The sequence below is a fragment of the Geotrypetes seraphini genome, chromosome 12, assembly GCF_902459505.1.
Source record: "Geotrypetes seraphini chromosome 12, aGeoSer1.1, whole genome shotgun sequence".
In the NCBI taxonomy this organism is placed as follows: Eukaryota; Metazoa; Chordata; class Amphibia; order Gymnophiona; family Dermophiidae; genus Geotrypetes; species Geotrypetes seraphini.
This window is the reverse complement of record NC_047095.1, coordinates 119,070,662-119,091,666: the sequence shown is the minus strand read 5'-3', so window position 1 is coordinate 119,091,666 and position 21,005 is coordinate 119,070,662. Positions and strand designations below refer to the sequence as shown.

The following is a 21,005-nucleotide window of genomic DNA, read 5'->3' as shown; positions in this document are numbered from 1 at the left end:
AACTGAACAAATCTGAAAAAGCAAAGCCACAGTAAGGGAATCCCCAGAAAGGCCTGATATGCTGGAAGAGGAATCCCCTGTACTTTCAGCAGCAAGGAAAGCCTGGCCTTCCAGCTGCCACGATGGCTGGGGAATCCCCAGCACTGTCGGAGGTTAGGGAACCTCAGGCTTGCCTTCCCCTGCCCATGGCCAAAACACCCTTTGCGGCCACCGGGTAAACCCTTGAGCTGGTCGGTTCCGAAGCTGGCAAGGATTTCCCTTCCGACTGCAAACGAAAACAACAAAGGCTGGCCCCATTAAGCCCTCGGCGGGAACCCACTGAGCACTTCTTTGGCTTGCATCGTCTCCACTTGCAAGCAGAGCAGCATAAACCCATCCGATCTGTGCCAGTCTGGATGGATGCTAAAGAACAGACTGATTCTATGAGGGACTGCACAGCCCACTTGAATTGTGTGTTATCAGTCTCCATCTGCTGGCAAAGGAGCGTTAACCCATCTGTCTGTGCCGGTCTGAAGGACGATAAAGAATGTAGGTTTCAGCAGCTGAGCCATCAACCCTACAGTCCTGACCTGGCTGCCTCAGATTATTTTCTTTTCTGAGTTTTGAAAAAAATCTCTCTGTGGACAGTGACTTTCAAGTGATGAAGATGTCAAGAAAGCTGTGATGTGCTGGTTTGAAGGTCAAACAGAAGAATTCTTTTCAAAGGGGGTTAAAGTCATTGCAGGAAAAGTGGATGCAGTGTATGTAGTTATCAGGGGACTATATTGAAAAATAAAACAAAAAACTTTTTAAAACTCTTTTCTTTCTTACTGAGGTAAATTATTGAACGCCCCTCATACCATCTGCTGGTGGCAACATTAAGAATAGCCATACTGTCAGACCAATGGTCCATCTAGCCCAGTATCCTAGTTCCACAGTGGCCAATCCAAGTTACAAGTACCTGGCAAAAACTCAAATAATAGAAACATTCCATGCTACCGATTCCAGGGCAAGCAGTGGCTTCCCCCATTCTGTCTCGATAGTAAGAGTATGGGTTTTTCCTCCAGGAACTTGTCCACCTTTTTTTAAACCCAACATCCTTTTGCAATGCATTCCAGAGCTTGACTACTCCAAGTGAAAAAAAAAAAGTGTCTTCTTAATGGTTTTAAAAGCATTTCCTTGTAACTTCATACTGATTAGCTCCAGGCTGTAACTAATGTTATGATCGGTTTGGGCTGGTCTAGCTGGACAATAAGGCCTGGCAACTTGCTAATCACCAACTAATAGGATCTGCCTGGATCCCTATCCAACAAAGTTCCAAAGTCATGGAAAGCAACAAGAACAGAAAACGACAAACACACAGAATTCTTCATTAAAGGCTTTTAAACCCTGTCCTTATTAGCTGCACTGCAACATTCACCAAGACAAAAAAACAACAAATTTTACTCTAACAACATTATATATATATATTTTTGTGTGTTTTATTGGATTTTATTAACAAACCAGCCTAGAGTCAGAGCTTCTTTTATTAAAAACGCCAACATATCTGCATGAAACGCAATCCAGAAGTGAAAGAAGCTCTCCAAACAGTAATCAGATTCTCTTTTGGTGTTTACATTGTCTTGGGGACCTTGCCTGTTAGTATGGGCTGAAAAATGAAGGGGGGTATGAGGGGGGAGCAAACAGATGAGACAATCATACGCTAATATATATATCTTTCTATTTATATGTACACACACACACACACACGCACCAGATCTACGGACACACATGCCAAGGGGATACTTACATGGAAAAGGTCTACTGGCCCCCTCCTACCCCTCTGCTTTCTTCAGGTACACACAGACACACTTTGAAGTCCTGTCAGCTCTGTATATGGAGCTAGGGCCAACACTATCCCCGCCCCCCCCCCCCCCCCCACACACACACACTCACTCTCACTAACAGTGCAGCAGGCAAAATAAACTGGACTAAAATCTTCCTTCATGAAAATTTTTTAGAAGGGAGAATGGGAGCCTATGCTTTTCCCTACCCATTGTCAGTGCTGCTTTTACTAAAGGAGGGAAAGAAAAGAAAAAAAAAAAAAAAGTTATGTAAGTGGTAGGTGGAGATTCCCCTTCTTCTCCTTCCCCAATGAACACCTCCCTCCTCTATCCTTGCTTCCCCTCTTTCCCTAAAGGCACAACCTTGAATCGGGGGAAAAAAAGGCAGTAATTAAGGTGTCATGTGTATAAGCTCCAACCACCACTTCTCCCCAGGAAGAGGTGCATGCAATACTTTTGAAGATGCCAGCAGACATTTGGAACAAACAGGTGCCATTTCTTTTTTAACTTTGTAAATATTAAGGCAAATTTTGAGAGTCAATGCTTTTCTCCGACATAAAATTTGAAATGGGCATACGAGGAAAGGGTGTCTTTTTGTCAAAGGTGTTTGTGAAAACATGACCTTAGATATGCCTTCTCCCCCTCCCACCCCATCATTATAAAAGGGGAAGAAGAGAGGTGGTGTTCCCATCATGTCCCCTTTGTTAACGATGGCTGGTCCCATGGGGCTCTTGCTTCTCGCCAGCACTGTGTGGGCGGCTCTCCAACTGCCGGGAAGTGTAGCCTCCACCACTGCTGGGCTCTTCTCTGGCTACAGCATATTGCCGATCCCACGTTTTAGGAGCCCACTGAAACACATCCATTTGAGTTGCCTAAAATGTTAAAAGAAAAAAGTAGTTTAAATTTTTTAGTGAGTCCACGTTACTGACTGGACTATACAGTTTATATTCTGCCTTTACTCATGGCGGATTACAAACATACATATATAATTTAAAACAAAATAAAACATTGAAAGAGGACATATTAAAGCCATAAAAATATACAGCTCTTAAAATAAGAAATAGCATCACAATTTCACATCTTAGGAAAACACCAAAAAAAGCAGGAATAGCAGGGACTGTTCAGAAGGGCCAAGCATCCCATATCACCTCCTTGTCATGAGAAAGCAGAAACTATTTAGCTTTTCCAGATATCAAGAAGTCATTTCTTTGAACAGTGCTAACATAAGAACAGCCTTACTGGGTTAGACCAATGGTCCATCAAGCCCAGTAGCCCATTCTCATGGTGGCCAATCCAGGTCACTAGTACCTGGCCAAACCCCAAAGATTAGCAACATTCCATGCTACTGATCCAGGGCAAGCAGAGGCTTCCCCCATGTCTTAATAACAGACTATGGACTTTTCCTCCAGGAATTTGTCCAAACCTTTCTTAAAACCAGCTACACTATCCACTTTTACCACAACCTCTGGCAATGCGTTCCAGAAATTAACTATTCTCTGAATGAAAAAAAAAAAATTTCCTCCTACTGGTTTCAAAAGTATTTCCCTGTAACTTCGAGTGTCCCCTAGTCTCTGTAATTTCTGACAGAGTGAAAAATCGATCAATTGGGGGCGTAGCTTGGTGGGGCACACGAATGGTCGGGCAAAGAGAGAGCTCCTGCTGTTACAGACATTTTTAAAATAAAATACAGAAAAAAGTTAAAATTTGCTGTTTAAACAGAAGATAAAAAGGTAATATGGCCTCAGGAAAGCAAAGTAAAGCTGAATCCGCGATATCTAATGCTGGCAGCGTTAAAAGGTCGAAACCCAAACCTGTAACTCCGTCAAAGGCTCCACTACCAAAGGAAAGTAAATGCGATGAGGAAATACTTAAGGAACTCAAAGAAATTGTGCTGATGAACTCAAAAAAGCTAAACGATTTACAAGAGGAAGTATCTACTTTAAACAAGAGAACTGAGGTATTGGAAATTAAAGTAAACCGACTGGAAAAGAACATGGAGAGTTTTGAAATTGAAAGGAAGCAGTTCAAAATAGACAGAGAAAATTGCAATGCTTACCAAGGAGTTGGAGGATTGTTCGAACAAAATGAGAAGGAGTAATTTAAGAATATTAGGCTTACCGGAATAGGTGGAGAAGAGGAATCCGATTTCCTTTTTGGAGAATTTTCTCCCGAAAGTCCTGCCCATAAAAACAAAGTTTCCGGTAGAAATTGAGCGTGCGCACAGAAATTGAGCGTGCCAATGAGAAGACCAGATAAATTTGTAGGTCCCCGCCCGCTAATCTTTAAACTTTTACGACATCAGCAAGCATTAGAGATTATAGTCTGGCAAAAGAAAATCAAAACTTACGATGTCAAGATGCGAGAATCCACATAGTGCCAGACTTTGCAAAATCTACAGCAGAAAGGAGAAAATAATTTTTGAATTTAAGACCGACTTTAAGAGAAATCGGAGCGAAATATGGATTAATTTATCCTGCTATTATGAAGGTAATGGTGGATAATAAAACATTTAGCTTTGACGATCCTGAAAAACTAAAAGTGTATTTGAGTTAAGGGGAACAGCCGATGAATGTGTAATGACATGCTCAATGATTTAGTTTATTTTATTTTTTGTTTTACTTTGATCCTCGATTACTATAAAATATGGTAACAGTTTATTTATAATTATATTTGATTAGTAACGGTTAAAGAACGTTGGCTATGGAATGGGAACCTGATGGTAGTGGAGTACGTTATAAGATCTAGAATGCAATATGTCAATCTTTATGCAATCCTAGGAGTTTCTGTCAGAAGATTATGCACAGTTACTTACCGTAACAGGTGTTATCCAGGGACAGCAGGCAGATATTCTTAACGCATGGGTGACGTCACCGACGGAGCCCCGGTACGGACCTTTTTAACTAGAAAGTTCTAGTTGGCCGTACCACGCATGCGCGAGTGCCTTCCCGCCCGACGGAGGAGAGCGTGGTCCCCAGTTAAGATAAGCCAGCTAAGAAGCCAACCCGGGGAGGAGGGTGGGACGTAAGAATATCTGCCTGCTGTCCCTGGATAACACCTGTTACGGTAAGTAACTGTGCTTTATCCCAGGACAAGCAGGCAGCATATTCTTAACGCATGGGTGACCTCCAAGCTAACAGAGAGGGAGGAGGGATGGTTGGCCATTAGGAAAATAAATTTTGTAACACAGATTGGCCGAAGTGTCCATCCCGTCTGGAGAAGGCATCCAGACCGTAGTGAGTAGTGAACGTGTGAACTGAGGACCAGTGGCAGCCTTGCAGATTTCCTCGATGGGCGTGGAACGGAGGAAAGCCACAGAAGCAGCCATAGCTCTGACCCTGTGGGCCGTGACAGCACCTTCCAGTGAGAGACCGGCCCGAGCATAACAGAACGCAATACAGGCAGCAAGCCAGTTGGAAAGCGTCCGTTTAGAGACAGGACGACCTAGACGGTTAGGATCGAAGGTCAGAAAGAGCTGAGGGGACGAGCGGTGAGCCCTGGTACGGTCAAGGTAGTATGCAAGGGCACATTTACAATCCAGCGTGTGCAACGCCTGTTCCCCAGGATGAGAATGGGGTTTAGGGAAAAAGACAGGCAACACAATGGACTGGTTGAGGTGAAAAGCCGAGACCACCTTGGGAAGGAATTTAGGATGGGTACGCAGAACCACCTTGTCATGGTGAAAAACAGTGAACGGTGGATCGGCGACCAGTGCATGCATCTCACTAACCCTCCTGGCAGAGGTGATGGCAATGAGGAAAAGCACCTTCCATGTTAGAAGTTTGAGCGAAGTTGTGGCAAGAGGCTCAAAAGGGGGTTTCATGAGGGCTGATAAAACCACATTCAGGTCCCAGACGACAGGAGGAGGCTTCAGAGGTGGTTTGACATTGAAGAGGCCTCTCATGAACCGGGAAACCAGTGGATGAGCCGTGAGAGGTTTTCCGAGGATAGGCTCATGAAACGCAGTGATGGCACTGAGGTGGACTCTGATTGAGGTAGACTTGAGGCCAGCATCGGACAGAGAGAGCAAATAGTCCAGTACAGTTTCCACCGCTAATGAGGTGGGATCGTGATGATGCAGTAGACACCAAGAGGAGAACCTGGTCCACTTCTGATGGTAACATTGGAGGGTGGCCGGTTTCCTGGAGGCATCCAAAATGCGACGGACAGGCTGAGACAGATTCTCTGGAGAGGTCAGCCCGAGAGAAACCAAGCTGTCAGGTGGAGCGAAGACAGATTGGGATGCAGTAGAGACTGACGTTGCTGCGTAAGTAGAGTAGGAAACACAGGAAGAGGAATGGGCTCCCTGGAGCTGAGCTGAAGCAGGAGGGAGAACCAGTGTTGGCGAGGCCACCGAGGAGCAATGAGAATCATGGTGGCCCTGTCCCTGCGGAGTTTGGATAACGTCTGCAACATCAGAGGTAGTGGAGGAAAGGCATAGAGGAACCGATCCGTCCAGTCGAGCAGGAATGCATCTGGGGTCAGACGATGAGGAGAGAAGAGTCTGGAACAGAACTGGGGCAGCTGATGGTTGTGAGGCGCTGCAAAGAGGTCCACCTGCGGAGTGCCCCAGCGAGCAAAGATGGAGTGGAGTGTTGAAGGGTCCAGAGTCCACTCGTGAGGTTGAAGGATGCGGCTGAGATTGTCGGCCAGGGAGTTCTGTTCGCCCTGGATATAGACAGCCTTGATGAAGAGATTGCGGGCCGTGGCCCAGGTCCAGATGCTGAGAGCCTCCTGACAAAGGAGGCGAGATCCGGTGCCGCCTTGCTTGTTTATGTAGTACATGGCGACTTGATTGTCTGTGCACAGGAGAAGAACCTGAGGGCAGAGAAGGTGCTGGAAGGCCTTGAGAGCATAGAACATGGCTCTGAGTTCCAGGAAATTGATGTGATGTTGACGCTCCTGAGGGGTCCAGAGTCCCTGGGTGCGTAGATCTCCCAGGTGAGCTCCCCACGCATAGGGGGAGGCATCCGTGGTTATGATCATGGAGTGAGGGGGTAGATGAAAGAGTAGACCCCTGGAAAGATTTGAGGAGTTCAACCACCATTGAAGAGATTGCTGAAGAGACGATGTCACAGAGATGGGATGAGAAAGAAGATCCGTGGTCTGTGACCATTGGTTGGCAAGAGTCCATTGAGGTGTCCTGAGGTGGAGTCGCGCCAGAGGAAGCACATGGACCGTCGAGGCCATGTGGCCCAGGAGGACCATCATCTGTCGGGCAGGAATGGAGTGATGAAGGAGCACCTGACGACAGAGGTGGAGCAGGGTCCGTTGACGGTCGGAGGGGAGAAACGCCCTCATTAGTGTGGTGTCGAGAACTGCTCCAATGAACTGAAGTCGCTGTGTGGGAAGCAGATGCGACTTGGGGTAGTTGATCTCGAACCCCAGGAGATGGAGGAAAGAGATGGTGTGATGAGTGGCTTGTAGCACAAGTGGAGACGTAGGTGCTTTCACCAACCAATCGTCCAAGTAGGGGAACACCTGGAGGTTGTGAGACCTGAGGAAGGCCGCCACCACAATAAGGCACTTGGTGAACACCCTGGGTGATGAAGCGAGGCCAAAAGGTAGCACTTTGTACTGATAGTGACGGTGCTGTATCTGAAACCGTAGGTAGCGACGTGAAGTCGGATTGATTGGGATGTGAGTGTAGGCCTCTTTGAGGTCCAGGGAACATAGCCAGTCGTGTTGAGAGAGAAGAGGGTAAAGCGTGGCAAGGGAGAGCATTCTGAACTTCTCCTTGACCAGACACTTGTTAAGGTCCCTGAGATCGAGGTTGGGACGAAGGTCTCCTGTCTTCTTGGGAACCAGGAAGTAGCGGGAGTAGAATCCCTGACCCCTTTGATCCGGAGGCACCTCTTCGATGGCATTGAGAAGGAGGGATTGGACCTCCCTCAGGAGGAGGGGGGTTTGGGAGGAGTGAGAAGCAGACTCTACGGGAGGATTGTCTGGTGGAAGAGTCTGGAAGTTGAGAGAGTAGCCGTGGCGAATGATGTTGAGGACCCATTGGTCTGATGTGATGACCTCCCAACGGCTGAGGAAGATTTGGAGGCGACCTCCGATAGGCTGAGGAAGAGGCAATGATGATGGGAGACTGGCTATGCCCTGGAGGAAAAAGTCAAAAGGGCTGAGATGGTTTTGACGGAGGGAGAGGCTTGGCAGGTTGGTGAGACTGTGAGCGAGCCTGAGATTGATGCTGTTGACGAGGTCGGCGAGGCTGCTGTTGAGGCGGGTTGAGAGGTCTGGCCGAGAACCTGCGCTGGTAGGAAGACTGCTGTCTGTAGGTGCGAGCAGGTGGAGTCTTCTTTTTAGGTTTAATCAGAGTGTTCCACCTGGTCTCATGTGCTGAGAGTTTCTGGGTTGTTGAGTCCAGGGACTCTCCGAAGAGTTCATCACCCAGACAAGGTGCGTTAGCCAGGCGGTCCGGGTGGTTAATGTCCAGGTCATAGACTCTCAGCCATGCCAAACGTCGCATGGCCACCGCCATGGCAGATGCGCGAGAGGTCAGCTCAAATGAGTCGTAGATGGAGCGAACCATGAATTTCCTGAGTTGGAGGAGGCTGGAAATATGTTGCTGGAAAAGAGGGACCTTATGTTCAGGAAGGTATTTCTGTAAGGAGGAGAGCTGTTGCACCAGATGCTTCATGTAGAAGGAGAAGTGGAAGGTGTAGTTGTTGGCTCTATTGGCTAACATGGCATTTTGGAAAAGGCGCTTACCAAATTTATCCATGGTTTTTCCCTCTCTGCCAGGAGGGGTGGAGGCATATACACTGGAACCCTGAGATTTTTTCAAAGTAGATTCCACCAGGAGGGGCAATTGAGGTTCATCAAACCCTGGGATTGGAATAACCCGGTACAAGCTATCCAATTTACGAGGGGCTCCAGGAACCGTGAGGGGAGCTTCCCAGTTTTTATAGAAAGTTTCCCGTAAGATGTCGTGGACGGGCAACTTCAGAAATTCTTTGGGAGGTTGCTCAAAGTCTAGGGCATCGAGGAAAGCCTGAGACTTTTTAGAGTCGGACTCTAAGGGAATGGAAAGAGCTGCTGACATCTCCCTAAGGAATTTGGAGAAAGAGGATTGCTCTGGTTTGGAGACGGTGTTGGTCATGGAGGGTTCTTCGTCGGTTGACGAAGCGTCCTCCTCGGTACCGTGAGGGGAATCTTCCCACAAATCTGGGTCCCTAACGTTGGGGTGTGTACGTTTGGACATCGGTGTGGAGGGCTTGGCATGGCAGGTCTTTGAAAGAGATTTGCCTGAGCGCACCGAGGCGGTACCGGGTGAGGAAGACCGATGTCGTTCCTGGGACCGGACAGGGTCGGCAGCATCACGGGTATGTACTGTAGGTGTTTCTGCCAAGAGCACCGGCATGGAAGTATTAATCGGTACAGAGGGGGGGTCGACACCGATGGGACAGTGTGAGGCTCGGACTGGTCCCGTACCGGAAGGTGCGGTGCCAGCAACGCCGGCAACAGTTGTTGGTGCTGTTGTTGCAGCTGCTCCTGTAACTGTGTTTGGAGTATGGCCGCGATGCGGTCGTCCAGGGGAGGCACCGGTACCGCTTTATTCTTCTTCGGTACCATAGGTGCCGCTCTACGCTCCGGCGATGAGGAGGCCGATGATGAGGCACTCACCGAGATCGGAGCGGAGCGTTTGCGGGGCTGGTGCGGTGCCAGGAGGGCCGGTGTCGCAACCGTGGCAGGAGGGCGCTCAAGGGAAGTGGGAGGCTTCTTAGCCGGCTTACCTGGGCCCAACGACCCCGAGGAAGGGTCCGGTGGTGTTGATGTCGTCGGTGCCGACTTTTGTGGTGCCGTCGACGTCGCAGCCGGTTCCATGGCAGATCCGGTACCAAACAAAATATTTTGCTGGATCTGCCGATTTTTCAAAGTACGCTTTTTAAGCGTAGCACAGCGGGTGCAGGTGTCAGCCCGATGCTCTGGACCCAAGCACTGGAGGCACCAATTGTGTGGGTCGGTGAGGGAGATCGGGCGTGCACACCGCTGGCACTTCTTAAAACCCGGTTGAGAGGGCATGAATGGAAACACGGCCTCTGCAAAATCGAACCCGGAGGCCTGTATGGTGGCAACAGGCCCCGCCGGGGCTGGCCTGAAAAAATAAGGAAAACTCGACGAGTTTTGTTTTTTTTTGAAAACAAAAATAAAGGGAATCCGATAAGAAAAAAGGAAAAAAAGTGAAAACATACGCGAGCGGGAAGGCAAAAATTAGTTTTTCAACGGCCGTTGAAAACACATGCGTCTTCTTCGCTCCGCGGAAACGAAGAAACTGGGGACCACGCTCTCCTCCGTCGGGCGGGAAGGCACTCGCGCATGCGCGGTGCGGCCAACTAGAACTTTCTAGTTAAAAAGGTCCGTACCGGGGCTCCGTCGGTGACGTTACCCATGTGTTAAGAATATGCTGCCTGCTTGTCCTGGGATAACAAATTATACTTAAGAATAGACGAAAGAAGAAGGAAAAATGTAGACAATTCAACATTAAGTGAAGGACAGTTGCTGAGTTACTGAAGATCATGAAAGACTAAAAATGTTGAATAAATATAGATATATTGCTGCTGGCTAAACCTAAATTGTCAAGAATGGCTACGAATACGCTTCTTGAGATGAGTTCTCAGGGGGAGGAGTATCCTGTGATATTGATTGTCGGAAGGTTCCTGTCACCGGATGCTTTTGTTGATGTGCTCGATGAGAGGAATGTGACAAATTGCAAGCATAGTATTGTTGGAACTATGTGGTCATGGTGAGAATGCTCTGCACCATGGAGCTTTGGATCTGGATAATATTGTAGGAAGTCAACCGGCTCTGGAAGATTTGCTGCAAAATATCATATCGGGATAGCAAGCTGATGTGACTACTAAAGGTTTCCATTGGAGAAAACTGTTGCATGGTTATGCAGCCATCAGCCCTTCCTCCCACAGCTATGATGGCACATACAACACACTGCGCTATGCCAACCGTGCCAAACTGATCAAACTATCTCCAAAGTGAAATGTGGTCAGTGTGGACTACCACATGAGTAAATAAGCAGCCGTATGTGAGCATTTGAAAGCAAAGAGGGAGAAGTTCCTATCAAATTGAAGACATAATTTCATTGGATCTATATGGGCATCGTGAGGATACTTTGTACCGCGGAGCTTTGTAACTGGATAATTTCACAAGAAGACAGCTAGCTTTGGAAGATCCTCTGCAAGATGAGAAATTCTGAACTGAGATCCCTTGACTGAGTATTTCGAGTTTACAGAAGAATGACAGTTAGTTTTAGAGATATTTGAATTGACAAAGGATAGGTTCCTGCATACCTGCTTCCAATAACTTCAGGTTCATTGTTTACTTGGAAAAGATCTTGAATGAAATTTTTAATGATGTAGGATTTATTTTATTAAGTAATTGAATTTATATTGCATTTTATTCCTAAGGGTATTTAGCTCATTAATTTTATTTTGTTCTCTTGAATGAAATGGATTAACTATTGAATTAATATATTTATTTATGATAAGATAAGATAAATGAATTTACCAGGTCAAATAAACAATGAATAATATTTATGGAAATAATATTATATATATTAACATATTTTACTTTTTAAAACTGCTAAAGAAATATATTTCAACATTAATTTTGTTGATAATTGAATAGTTATGTTTGAGATAATTCCTAGGGGATGATCTTATTTTATTTATTTAAGTAGATATAATCTTCACCATTGATTGAAAGTAAAAAGATAATAGAAGTCAAGGGTTTATTGATTGTGGCTTTATATTATATTACAAATAAGATTAATATAAACTTGAATAATTTAATACAAAATTGATTTATATTTGTGGTCTGTTGGGGATTTATCTTGATTTACCTGATCTTATATGTGCGGTTCCAAGTCTTCATTGTCATTATTTAGGGAAGGGAAGGGAGGTAGTAAAGGGTATAATGATGAATTGATGAGGTGTATTATGCAAAATGAAATAATATGGAAAATGGTGTATATTCATATTTTAATATTTAATTTATTCTATGATAAATGGAAGAGATATAGTACAATTAATATATATAATTGAGGTTAAAATCTTTTCACTTAACGTTAATGGCCTCAATCACCCAGTAAAGAGGAAAAAAATGCTTACATTCTTGAAAAAACAAAGGGCTGACATATATTATATACAAGAGACGCATCTTTCGGCTATAGAATCAAAGAAACTCGAAGGGGATTGGGTGAAACATTGTTTTGTTGTCCCTACAGTTGGGAAAAAAGCAGCGGTTGCCATCTTAATAAAAAAAAAATGTTCAGCTTCTTTTCAAATGATAGATTTTGATCCCTTAGGAAGGTGGATTAATGTAGAAATGAGCATGAGAAATAATACCTTGGCTTTATTTAATGTTTATGCCCCTAATTCTAACCAAATTGAATTTTTCAAGATTATGCAACAATTATTACTCCCACTAGCTGCTTCTAATTTAGTTGTAGCTGGAGATTTTAATGCTGTTATAGATCCTTTTATGGATAAAAAAAACAAGTAAAAATATAAAATCATTAGGGTTAAATAATTTGGTACAATCTTGTGATTTGAAAGATATATGGCGAATACTTCATTTTAATGATCAGGAATTTTCTTTTTGTTCACAAGTTCATAAATCCTTTTCAAGAATAGATTACATTTTTGTATCAAATTCACTGGTACAACAAGTGACACAAGCTTCCATTGATCCAATTATTTTATCTGATCATGGAGGGGTGTCGATTGATTTTAAATTTGATGAAAAGGATAAAAATAGATCAGTATGGAGATTTGATAATACATTGGTTCCAGATTCAATTTTCCTTGAAGAGTTTAAATTGAAGATAATTGAGTTTTTTTCAAATAAATACTTCAGAAGATATTAGCAAAGAAATATTATGGGATGCATTTAAAGCTACTATAAGAGGTAATATTATTTCATATTCTGCATATATTAAAAAACAGCTTGAAAAACAATTTTCTAATTTGGAAAAAATAAATTAAACAATTGGAATCTAAATTAGTTGATAAATAGGAACAAGACACTTTACAGGCTCTTTTAAAAGCAAAGGGTAAATATAATGAGTTATCTTCAAAATTGGTAAGGAAAGATTTGTTTTCCCAGCAAACCCTGTATTATGGAAATTCAAATAAGGCGGGAAGATTACTGGCAAATTATCTTAAAGTAAAGAAAAGAAGAACAAAAATTATAGCAATAAAGGATGAAAAAGGAAATACACACACTCAGATCGGAAATATTTTAAGTCAATTTTTAAATTTTTATAAAGATCTGTATTCTTCCGAGTCTTATGCTGATAAAGAACAAGATGGTTTGGAATTTTTAAAACTTATTGATGGTCCGAAAATTCCTGATCACATAAAAAAAAAGTTTAGAAGAGCCTATATCATTAAAAGAATTAGAAACAGCGTTGAAGTCTCTTAGAGTTGGATCCGCTCCAGGTGGGGGATGGTTTTACAGTGGAATTTTATAAATCATTTCAAACTTCTCTATTACCCCAATTATTAAATTTATATCAATCTCAACTAAGTAAGGGTTGCATTACAGTACTATGGCTGAATCCTTGACTATTGTTTTGCCAAAGCCAAATAAAGATCCAACTTTGGTTTCAAATTACAGGCCTATTTCTTTAATTAATGTGGATGGAAAATTATTAGCTAAACTAGTTGGGTTTTCAGAATTTCCCCAATGAATATGCATTGAAAGCAGTGCATGCAAATAGATCTCATGCATATTCATTGGGGAAATCCTGAAAACCCGACTGGATTGCGGCCCTCGAGGACCGACATTGGACACCCCTGAGCTAAAGCATTGGCAATGCGGTGGTTGGCTAAGGCTCTCCCTTTTATCATTGATATGCATCAAACTGGATTTGTTGCGAATAGACATTCATCTAGTAATACCAGATTGGCTTTTCACATGCTAAATTTAACAAGACATGAATGATCCGGCTTTTTCTGTATCTTTAGATGCAGAGAAAGCCTTTGATCGAGTGGAATGGACATTCATGTATCAGGCATTGGATTGGTATAAGTTCGGGGTTTATACAAATGATTCAAACTCTGTATAGCTCCCCTATTGCAAGATTATATATTAATAATAATTCATCAGAACTTTTTAATCTGCATAGGGGAGTTAGGCAGGGTTGTCAACTATCTCCTTTGCGCTTTGATATTGTTTTAGAACCCTTATTATTAGCTATTCAACAAGCAAAGGGGATACAAGGTATTATTCCGTGTAAAGGATGGGAATATAAAGTCTCTGCATATGCAGATGATATATTACTTCATTTGAGAAATCCAAGAACAACCATTCCATGCTTGTTAGAATTGATAGAAAATTTTGGAAAATTCTCAGGATATAAGATAAATTGGAGTAAATCTGAAATTCTTCCACTTAATGTGCATTGTACAAAGAGTTTGTTTGATACATTCTCATTTGTATGGAAGGAAGATGGATTAAAATATTTAGGTATTTGGATTAAAAACACACTAGAAGATACTGTGAAAGAGAATGAAAATTTTATATTAAAAAAGGTAACAGAAATGTGTGAGCAATGGAATTCTTTGCATCTATCTTGGTGGGAGAGAGTTCAAACTGTTAAAATGATGATATTGCCTGTAGTTTGTTATCAAATGGGTATGATACCAGTTTTTTTTCAGGAGTCTTTTTTAAAAAAATTGAATTCTATTCTTACAAAATTTATTTGGCAAGGTAAAACTCCCAGAATCGCTCTAGTATCTTTACAAAAACCAATTAAGGAGGGTGGGGTGAATTTTCCAAACTTTTATAGGTACCATCAAGCCTATATTTTACTCCAAGGTATGTATTGGGTCCTCCCTGAGCTCAATGAAAACACCCCAGATTGGTTATATTTGGAATGGCGACTCATGTTTTCTTTAAATCTTTATCATGTTCTTAGTATCAAGATGCCTAGATTATATAAAGATAACAGAATATTAATGGACACATGGAAAACCTTACGATTTGTCAGCAATTTAACAACTATTTCTATTAGTAAATCAACAAATCAAACCATATGGCTAAACCCCAAGATTCAAATTGGTGGATTTAAGATCATCTGGAAGCATTGGATGATTGCAGGAATACAGACTTTAAATGATGTTATTTCAAATGATAAACTGTTTGATTTTATATAGTTGCAACATAAATATGGTTTTAATAAATCACAAAGTTTTAGGTGGTTGCAACTAAAGCAGGCCATTCAGGTAGGGTTTCCTGAATGGAAAAATCTTAGTACGCAATATAGTCTGGAATTTTTATGCTTTCAGGTGGACTTTCTGGGACACCAGGCCGCACAGTGGTATAAAACTATAAGTGAATATGTTAAAAAGAAGCCTAAAACTGGTCTTAGGGATATTTGGAGCATTGAGATTAAGCATCAAATTTCAGCATCTCAATGGCCACAAATTTGGTCTTGGAGGATGAGATGTACAATGTCTACATCTATGAGACAAACTTGGTTTTTTCTTCTGCATAAAGCATTTTGGACCCCAGTTAGATTACAAAAGTTCAATAGTTCAAAGTCTAATAAATGCTGGCATTGTAATCTTGAAGTAGGGACTTTAGATCATCTTTTGTTTTATTGTCCCTTTATCTTAGCCTTTTGGAATTCAATTTGGGATCAAGTAAATTGTTTATTGGAAGTAAATTGTTTATTGGAAAAGCATGTGGCATTATCTTATGATACAATACTATTTGGTATGTCAATGAGGAAAAAGAGCCAAATATCATCAAATAATAATAAACTTTTATTGATCATGACAGGAGTCGCCATTCAACATATCACAAATAATTGGAAAAATCACAGTAGACTCAATTATAATTTCTGGTGGAACTCATGATGTCACATTTATAAAATGGAAAGAACAATAGCTATACAACAAGGGAATTATAATAATTTTAATAAAATTTGGGAGTCATTAACATCTTATTGTAATGAGTAGACACTATTTTCTTTTTCTTTTTTTAAATCTTTATTCGTTTTCATATCTTACAAGTGTATAATATTCAATCAAAAAACATTTTACAAATCACTTGACATTCTTACTTATAATCATCAAAGCATAAAAAGAATCCCTCCCCACCCATCCCATCCATTAGTAATAAACCAATTAAAACAAATATCATATATCCCAATCCCACCCTACTTATATCCTTATATAATAAAAAGGTGTTTAAGGTGTCTGATCATTAGAATATGTAATCAATGGCCCCCAAATCTTTTTAAAATTATGATAATTTCCTTGCTGTATAGCAAGCACTCTCTCCATTTTATAAATATGACAGACTGAATTCCACCAAAAGGTATATTGAAATATACATCGTCTAATGTTGGGAGGGGGGAGGTTTTATATATTATTATTCATATTGGGAAAATAATAGAGGGAATGATAGGAGGGAAGGGAGGTAATTTTATGTATTATAAGATAAATTAGAAAGATTGTCAAGTGATATATTTAATTTTGATGTAAGATTGAAAATGAATAAAGATTTAAAAAAAACAAAAAACAATCAATTTGTATCCGTTCTATTCCACTCAGGATTTTGTAAACTTCAATCATATCTCCCCCCTGCTATTGTCCCCTGCTTACCTGCTGATACACATCAAAGCGCTGAGTCTGAATAATGCTCCCGTAGCTGGAGCTTGGAGTCTTCAGTCTGGAGCTAAAGCCAGAAAAAGGCCTGAGGAAAAGAGAGAAAGTAAGAAATCTTTGCAGCTGCATGTCCATGTCTGGCCCTTTCCAACCAATTGTTATCCATGAGGGTGCACTATGCCATTTCTATGCAATGTCACAGGGGCCACAGGGACAAAGTTTATTTAAGCCCTAACAAAACCACTGTACCACAAAAACTCAAAAGTGAGACACATCACCCCTGTTACCTAATACTGAACAGAGATACATCTGCATACTCTGATTTTAATTCTACTACTGCCTCCAACTCTCATTACACCCTAGTGAGGAACGTAAAAGATCTGAAACTTCTGTAAAACAAGGTTCCAATCCCACTGCAGTGTTCTCCCTAGGGCCTTTTAGCCGGGCGGTCCGCCCGGCTAATTTAGATGAGCACTCGGCTATCATCCGCTCGTGAATTCTGCTGCTGCTACTGCCGCTGCTCAACATTTTTTTAAAAAAACCCGTCTTGGAGATTTCACAGCCTTAGCCCGTAGCGAACTTATGCTCTGGGGCTCTAACGTGTGCGTGCCAGCTTTCCTTCTCTTCCCTCCGAAACCGGAAGTTATGTCCCGGGGGGGGGGGGGGAAGAGAAGGGAAGCCGGCACGCACATGTTAGAGCCCCGAAGCATGCATTCGCTAGGGGCTAAGGCGGGAGACAGGTCAGTGAAGCTTACAATTTGCTCTTCTTGCTGCCGGGTCCTGCCTACTTTCTGTTTCCGCGAAGGCAGGACCCGGCAGCATTTCTCCCAATAGGTCGATCGCGATCTTGGGCCAATCAGCCTTCCTCTCTCCCCAATGTCAATTATGCTGTCGGAGAGGAAGTTCTGGCCAGCCAATCGCTGCCTGGCTGGGCCGGAACTTCCTCTCCGACGGCAGAATTGATGTCGGGGAGAAGAATGCTGGTTGGCCCGAAGCAGGGAGAGCTTGGGGCGGCGGCTTTGGGGCCTGTTATCTGATGGCAGCGTCTTGGGGGCCTGTTCCCCAATGGCATTGGCAGTGGCTTGGGGGAGGGCAGGGAGAAAGAAAGAAAGAGGGCAGGCAAGGAGACAGAAGGAAAGAAGTGAAACAGAAAAAAAGAAAGGGGGCATGAAGAGCGAAAGAAATAAAGAAAGGGCAGGGAGAGAGGAAGAAAAAGTTGGGGGAGGGAATGAGGTCTGGAGGAGAGGAAGCATACAGGCTGAAAGAAGGGAAGAAAGATTGGATGCACAGTAAGAAGAAGAAAGTGCAACCAGAGACTCATGAAATCACCAGACAACAAGGTAGGAAAAATGATTTTATTTTAAATTTAGTGATCAAAATGTGTCTGAATTTATATCAGCTGTCTATATTTTACACTATGGTCCCCTTTTACTAAACGGCAATAGTGGTTTTTAGCGCAGGGAGCCTATAAGCGTCGAGAGCAGCGCTGGGCATTCAGCGCAACTCCCTGCGCTAAAAACTGCTATCGTGGTTTAGTAAAAAGGCAGGTGGTATATTTGTCTATTTTTGTATGGTTGTTACTGAGGTGACAGTGCATAGAGTCATCTGCTTTGACCTCTTTGAAAAACCCCACAGAATAGGACTGATAATTAACATTTTGTATGTGTACAGTGTGCTTTGTGTTTTTTAAAAATTTTATTGTTGGTAGATCATTTTGACTTGGTCATTTTAAAAGTAGCTCGCAAGCCCAAAAAGTGTGGGCACCCCTGCTTTAGAACATCGCTCCTTAGTTTTATCAAGTGGTGCAGTGAGGGGCCAGCACTTTACATCTTATCACCCCATTCTTTCTTTTTTTTCCCTCATGTACAGCACGGTTCTTTATTCTAAGCAGCACGGTTCTTTATTCTAAGCAGCTCTGGCACTAACAGTACTACGGGTGCCTTATGCTACTTTCACTGCCACTTGCAGTCAGGTTCGGCATTTTATCATGGTTTTGGTTTTTTATTTAGTTTTTCACCAGTATTTTCATTTATTTATAAAGCAGCCTTTTTTAACAGCCCAATACCCCTCCCCTATCAGTGTGCATTCAATCCAATGCCAACACTTTTTTGGCGCCTCTTTCAACGGATCAAATATCATAGCCCCACTGTCGCATGTTCACATTTATTCTGCGTACGAGTTTATCTTATCAGTGCAGAGACCTTTTTGATAAGTCCATTTTACTCTCCCTTTTTTACTTTCCCGAGTGCTGTGGTTTTATTCTTTGGTTTTAATAGAAGCTCATTTGAACAATAATTTAGATCTTTCCCAGGTTTCACTTTTCATCTACCCGGTCGGCTTGTCTTTGAGCTACTATCGGCTTATGTTTTCAAGATACACTCTGTATTATCAGCTGTTCATTTCCCATACGTTTACTTTTGCCCTATTTTTAGGTCTATATAGTCTAGGCATACTGTTTGTAACAAGCCATCATTTTAAGTATGTATATGCCCTATTTTAGGGGGGGGGTAAGTTCTTTTACCATGTTATTTCATTAATTCTGAGTTCGGTGTTACAATATGTTCTTGGTTTTTAGTTTACACATTATTTATCCTTTTCTATGACATGTTTGCATCGCAATTTTACTCAAAAGTATAAATAGGTATCCATATTTCCATTCAAGTTTCATCACGGTGCTCTGGGTTTGGCTCCAGTATTTGTCACTTCCATCCACCAGGTCTGGCTATCCGTTACCGTCTCATATTTTAAAGACTCACTCATTATAATTAGCGGTGATCCACATGTCTCTTCATAATGGACATGTCCGATTTTAGCATTTGGATCTTAGTACTATGGGTTTGGTCTTTTCTGGTTTCCTTTCTATAGTCTGCTTTTCGTCTGGAGTCTTTTGAGTTTAGAATTACATTTTATGACATTTTTGTGGTTATAATTGTATGACATGTCTAAATCGGTCAAGTTATCCATTCTTTTTATTATTTTTTGTCCCCTCATACAGCAGCAGACCGCCCCGGGTGCCAACCTTAGGGGGGTACACAGCTGGCTGGATCCAGAACCTTCCGAGCTGCTCTAAATGGCAACTGCACCTCAGCGCGGCTGCCGTACTTATTCCGAAGCAGAGTCAGCAGCTGCACTGAAGTGCAGGAAGGTCCTGCGATAACTGCATTTGCCGCTTCTGCCTCCGGAAGACATAAGTGATTTTGGAAGGGGTGGACCGGCAGCTGCAGTCATTGTGGAACCTTGCCGCAACTCCCTGCATCTGTCGGCCCACCCCCTCCAACGTCACTTACATCTTCCAGAGGCAGAGGCAACAGAAGCAGTCATCATGGGATCTTGCTGGTTTGGAGGGAGAGAAAGGGGGCAGATGCTGATGGAATTGGTGTGCATGGAAAGGAGAGAGAGACATAAGGGGGAAGGATACTGGATGAAATTGGGTTGGAGGGAAAAAAAGGGGGCAGATGCTGATGGAAGTGGGGGGAAGGGAGAAGAGAGAGTGAAATGCCAGACCATGGGGGTGTGGGAGAGGGAAGGGAAGAAGAGGAGAGAGATGCCAGACCATTGGAGGAGGGAAGGGAAGAAGATGGATGCCAGAATAATAGGGGTGAAGGGAGAGATGGAATGGGAATACAAGGAGAGAAGATGCCATATAGAAGGGGCAGAGAGAGGATAGACAGTGGATGAAAAGAAGAGAGTGACAAGACTATGAGGAAGACAATGTAGAAAAAAAATTCTATTTATTAATTTTTTTGCTTTAAAAATGGAAATTATAAAAACTTCATTAAAATTTGGGAACCATTAACGTCCTTTTGTCATGATTGATGCCATTTTTCTAATATTTCTATATTTAATATGTAAGATAAGGGTGGGGTGGGGGGAGGGTTTCTATTACATGAAAAATAAAAATTACTAAAAGGATTTCAGGATGGGAGAGGGAGGGTTATATTTACAACTATAAGTTATAATGATAAGATGTACAAGTGGTTAAGGAGAAATTAGGTTCTTACCTGCTAATTTACTTTCTTTTAGCTTCTCCAGACCAGTAGAGGTTAACTTTACGAATGGGTATATATCTAATCATGACCAGCAGGTGGAGACTGAAAACAAAACTTTGGGACAGTATATACTATCCTCCCTTCTCTATTTCCCTCAGTCTGCCGAACAGCCAAGCAGAACCAAGAACTGGAAAACAGGAAGAAAACAATACTCCGAACAGGAGTAACAAATAACATACCCAAATGCTGTTGGAAAATGCAGAGGAGAAATACCCGAAGGAAAATGTCCCCACAGCTCGCCAGCTAAGCCAGCCGAGCCACAGCCGCTGTTCTTTAATTCTCCCCGGCCCTAGAAAAATACTAGAACCCGCAGCAAAAAACAAAAACTGCCCGCGAAAACAGCCCCAACAACAACAACAACAACAGACAGGGTGGGGACCTCTACTGGTCTGGAGAAGCTAAAAGAAAGTAAATTAGCAGGTAAGAACCTAATTTCTCCTTCTTTAGCACTCTCCAGACCAGTAGAGGTTAACTTTACGAATGGGACGTACCAAAGCAGTCCCTCTCATGGGCGGGACCCC

General features: G+C 42.6%; 1 protein-coding gene across 1 annotated transcript in view; it reads right to left on the bottom strand.

Annotated features, from left to right (window-relative positions):
• Positions 1-1,347: 1,347 nt before the first annotated feature.
• The window catches only part of PRRC2A (proline rich coiled-coil 2A), a 128,399-nt gene continuing 108,741 nt past the window's right edge, over positions 1,348-21,005 (bottom strand). The window contains 2 exon segments of the mRNA XM_033915978.1: positions 1,348-2,674; positions 16,433-16,523. Coding sequence (XP_033771869.1) covers positions 2,507-2,674; positions 16,433-16,523 — 259 coding nt within the window. The 3' untranslated portion in view covers positions 1,348-2,506.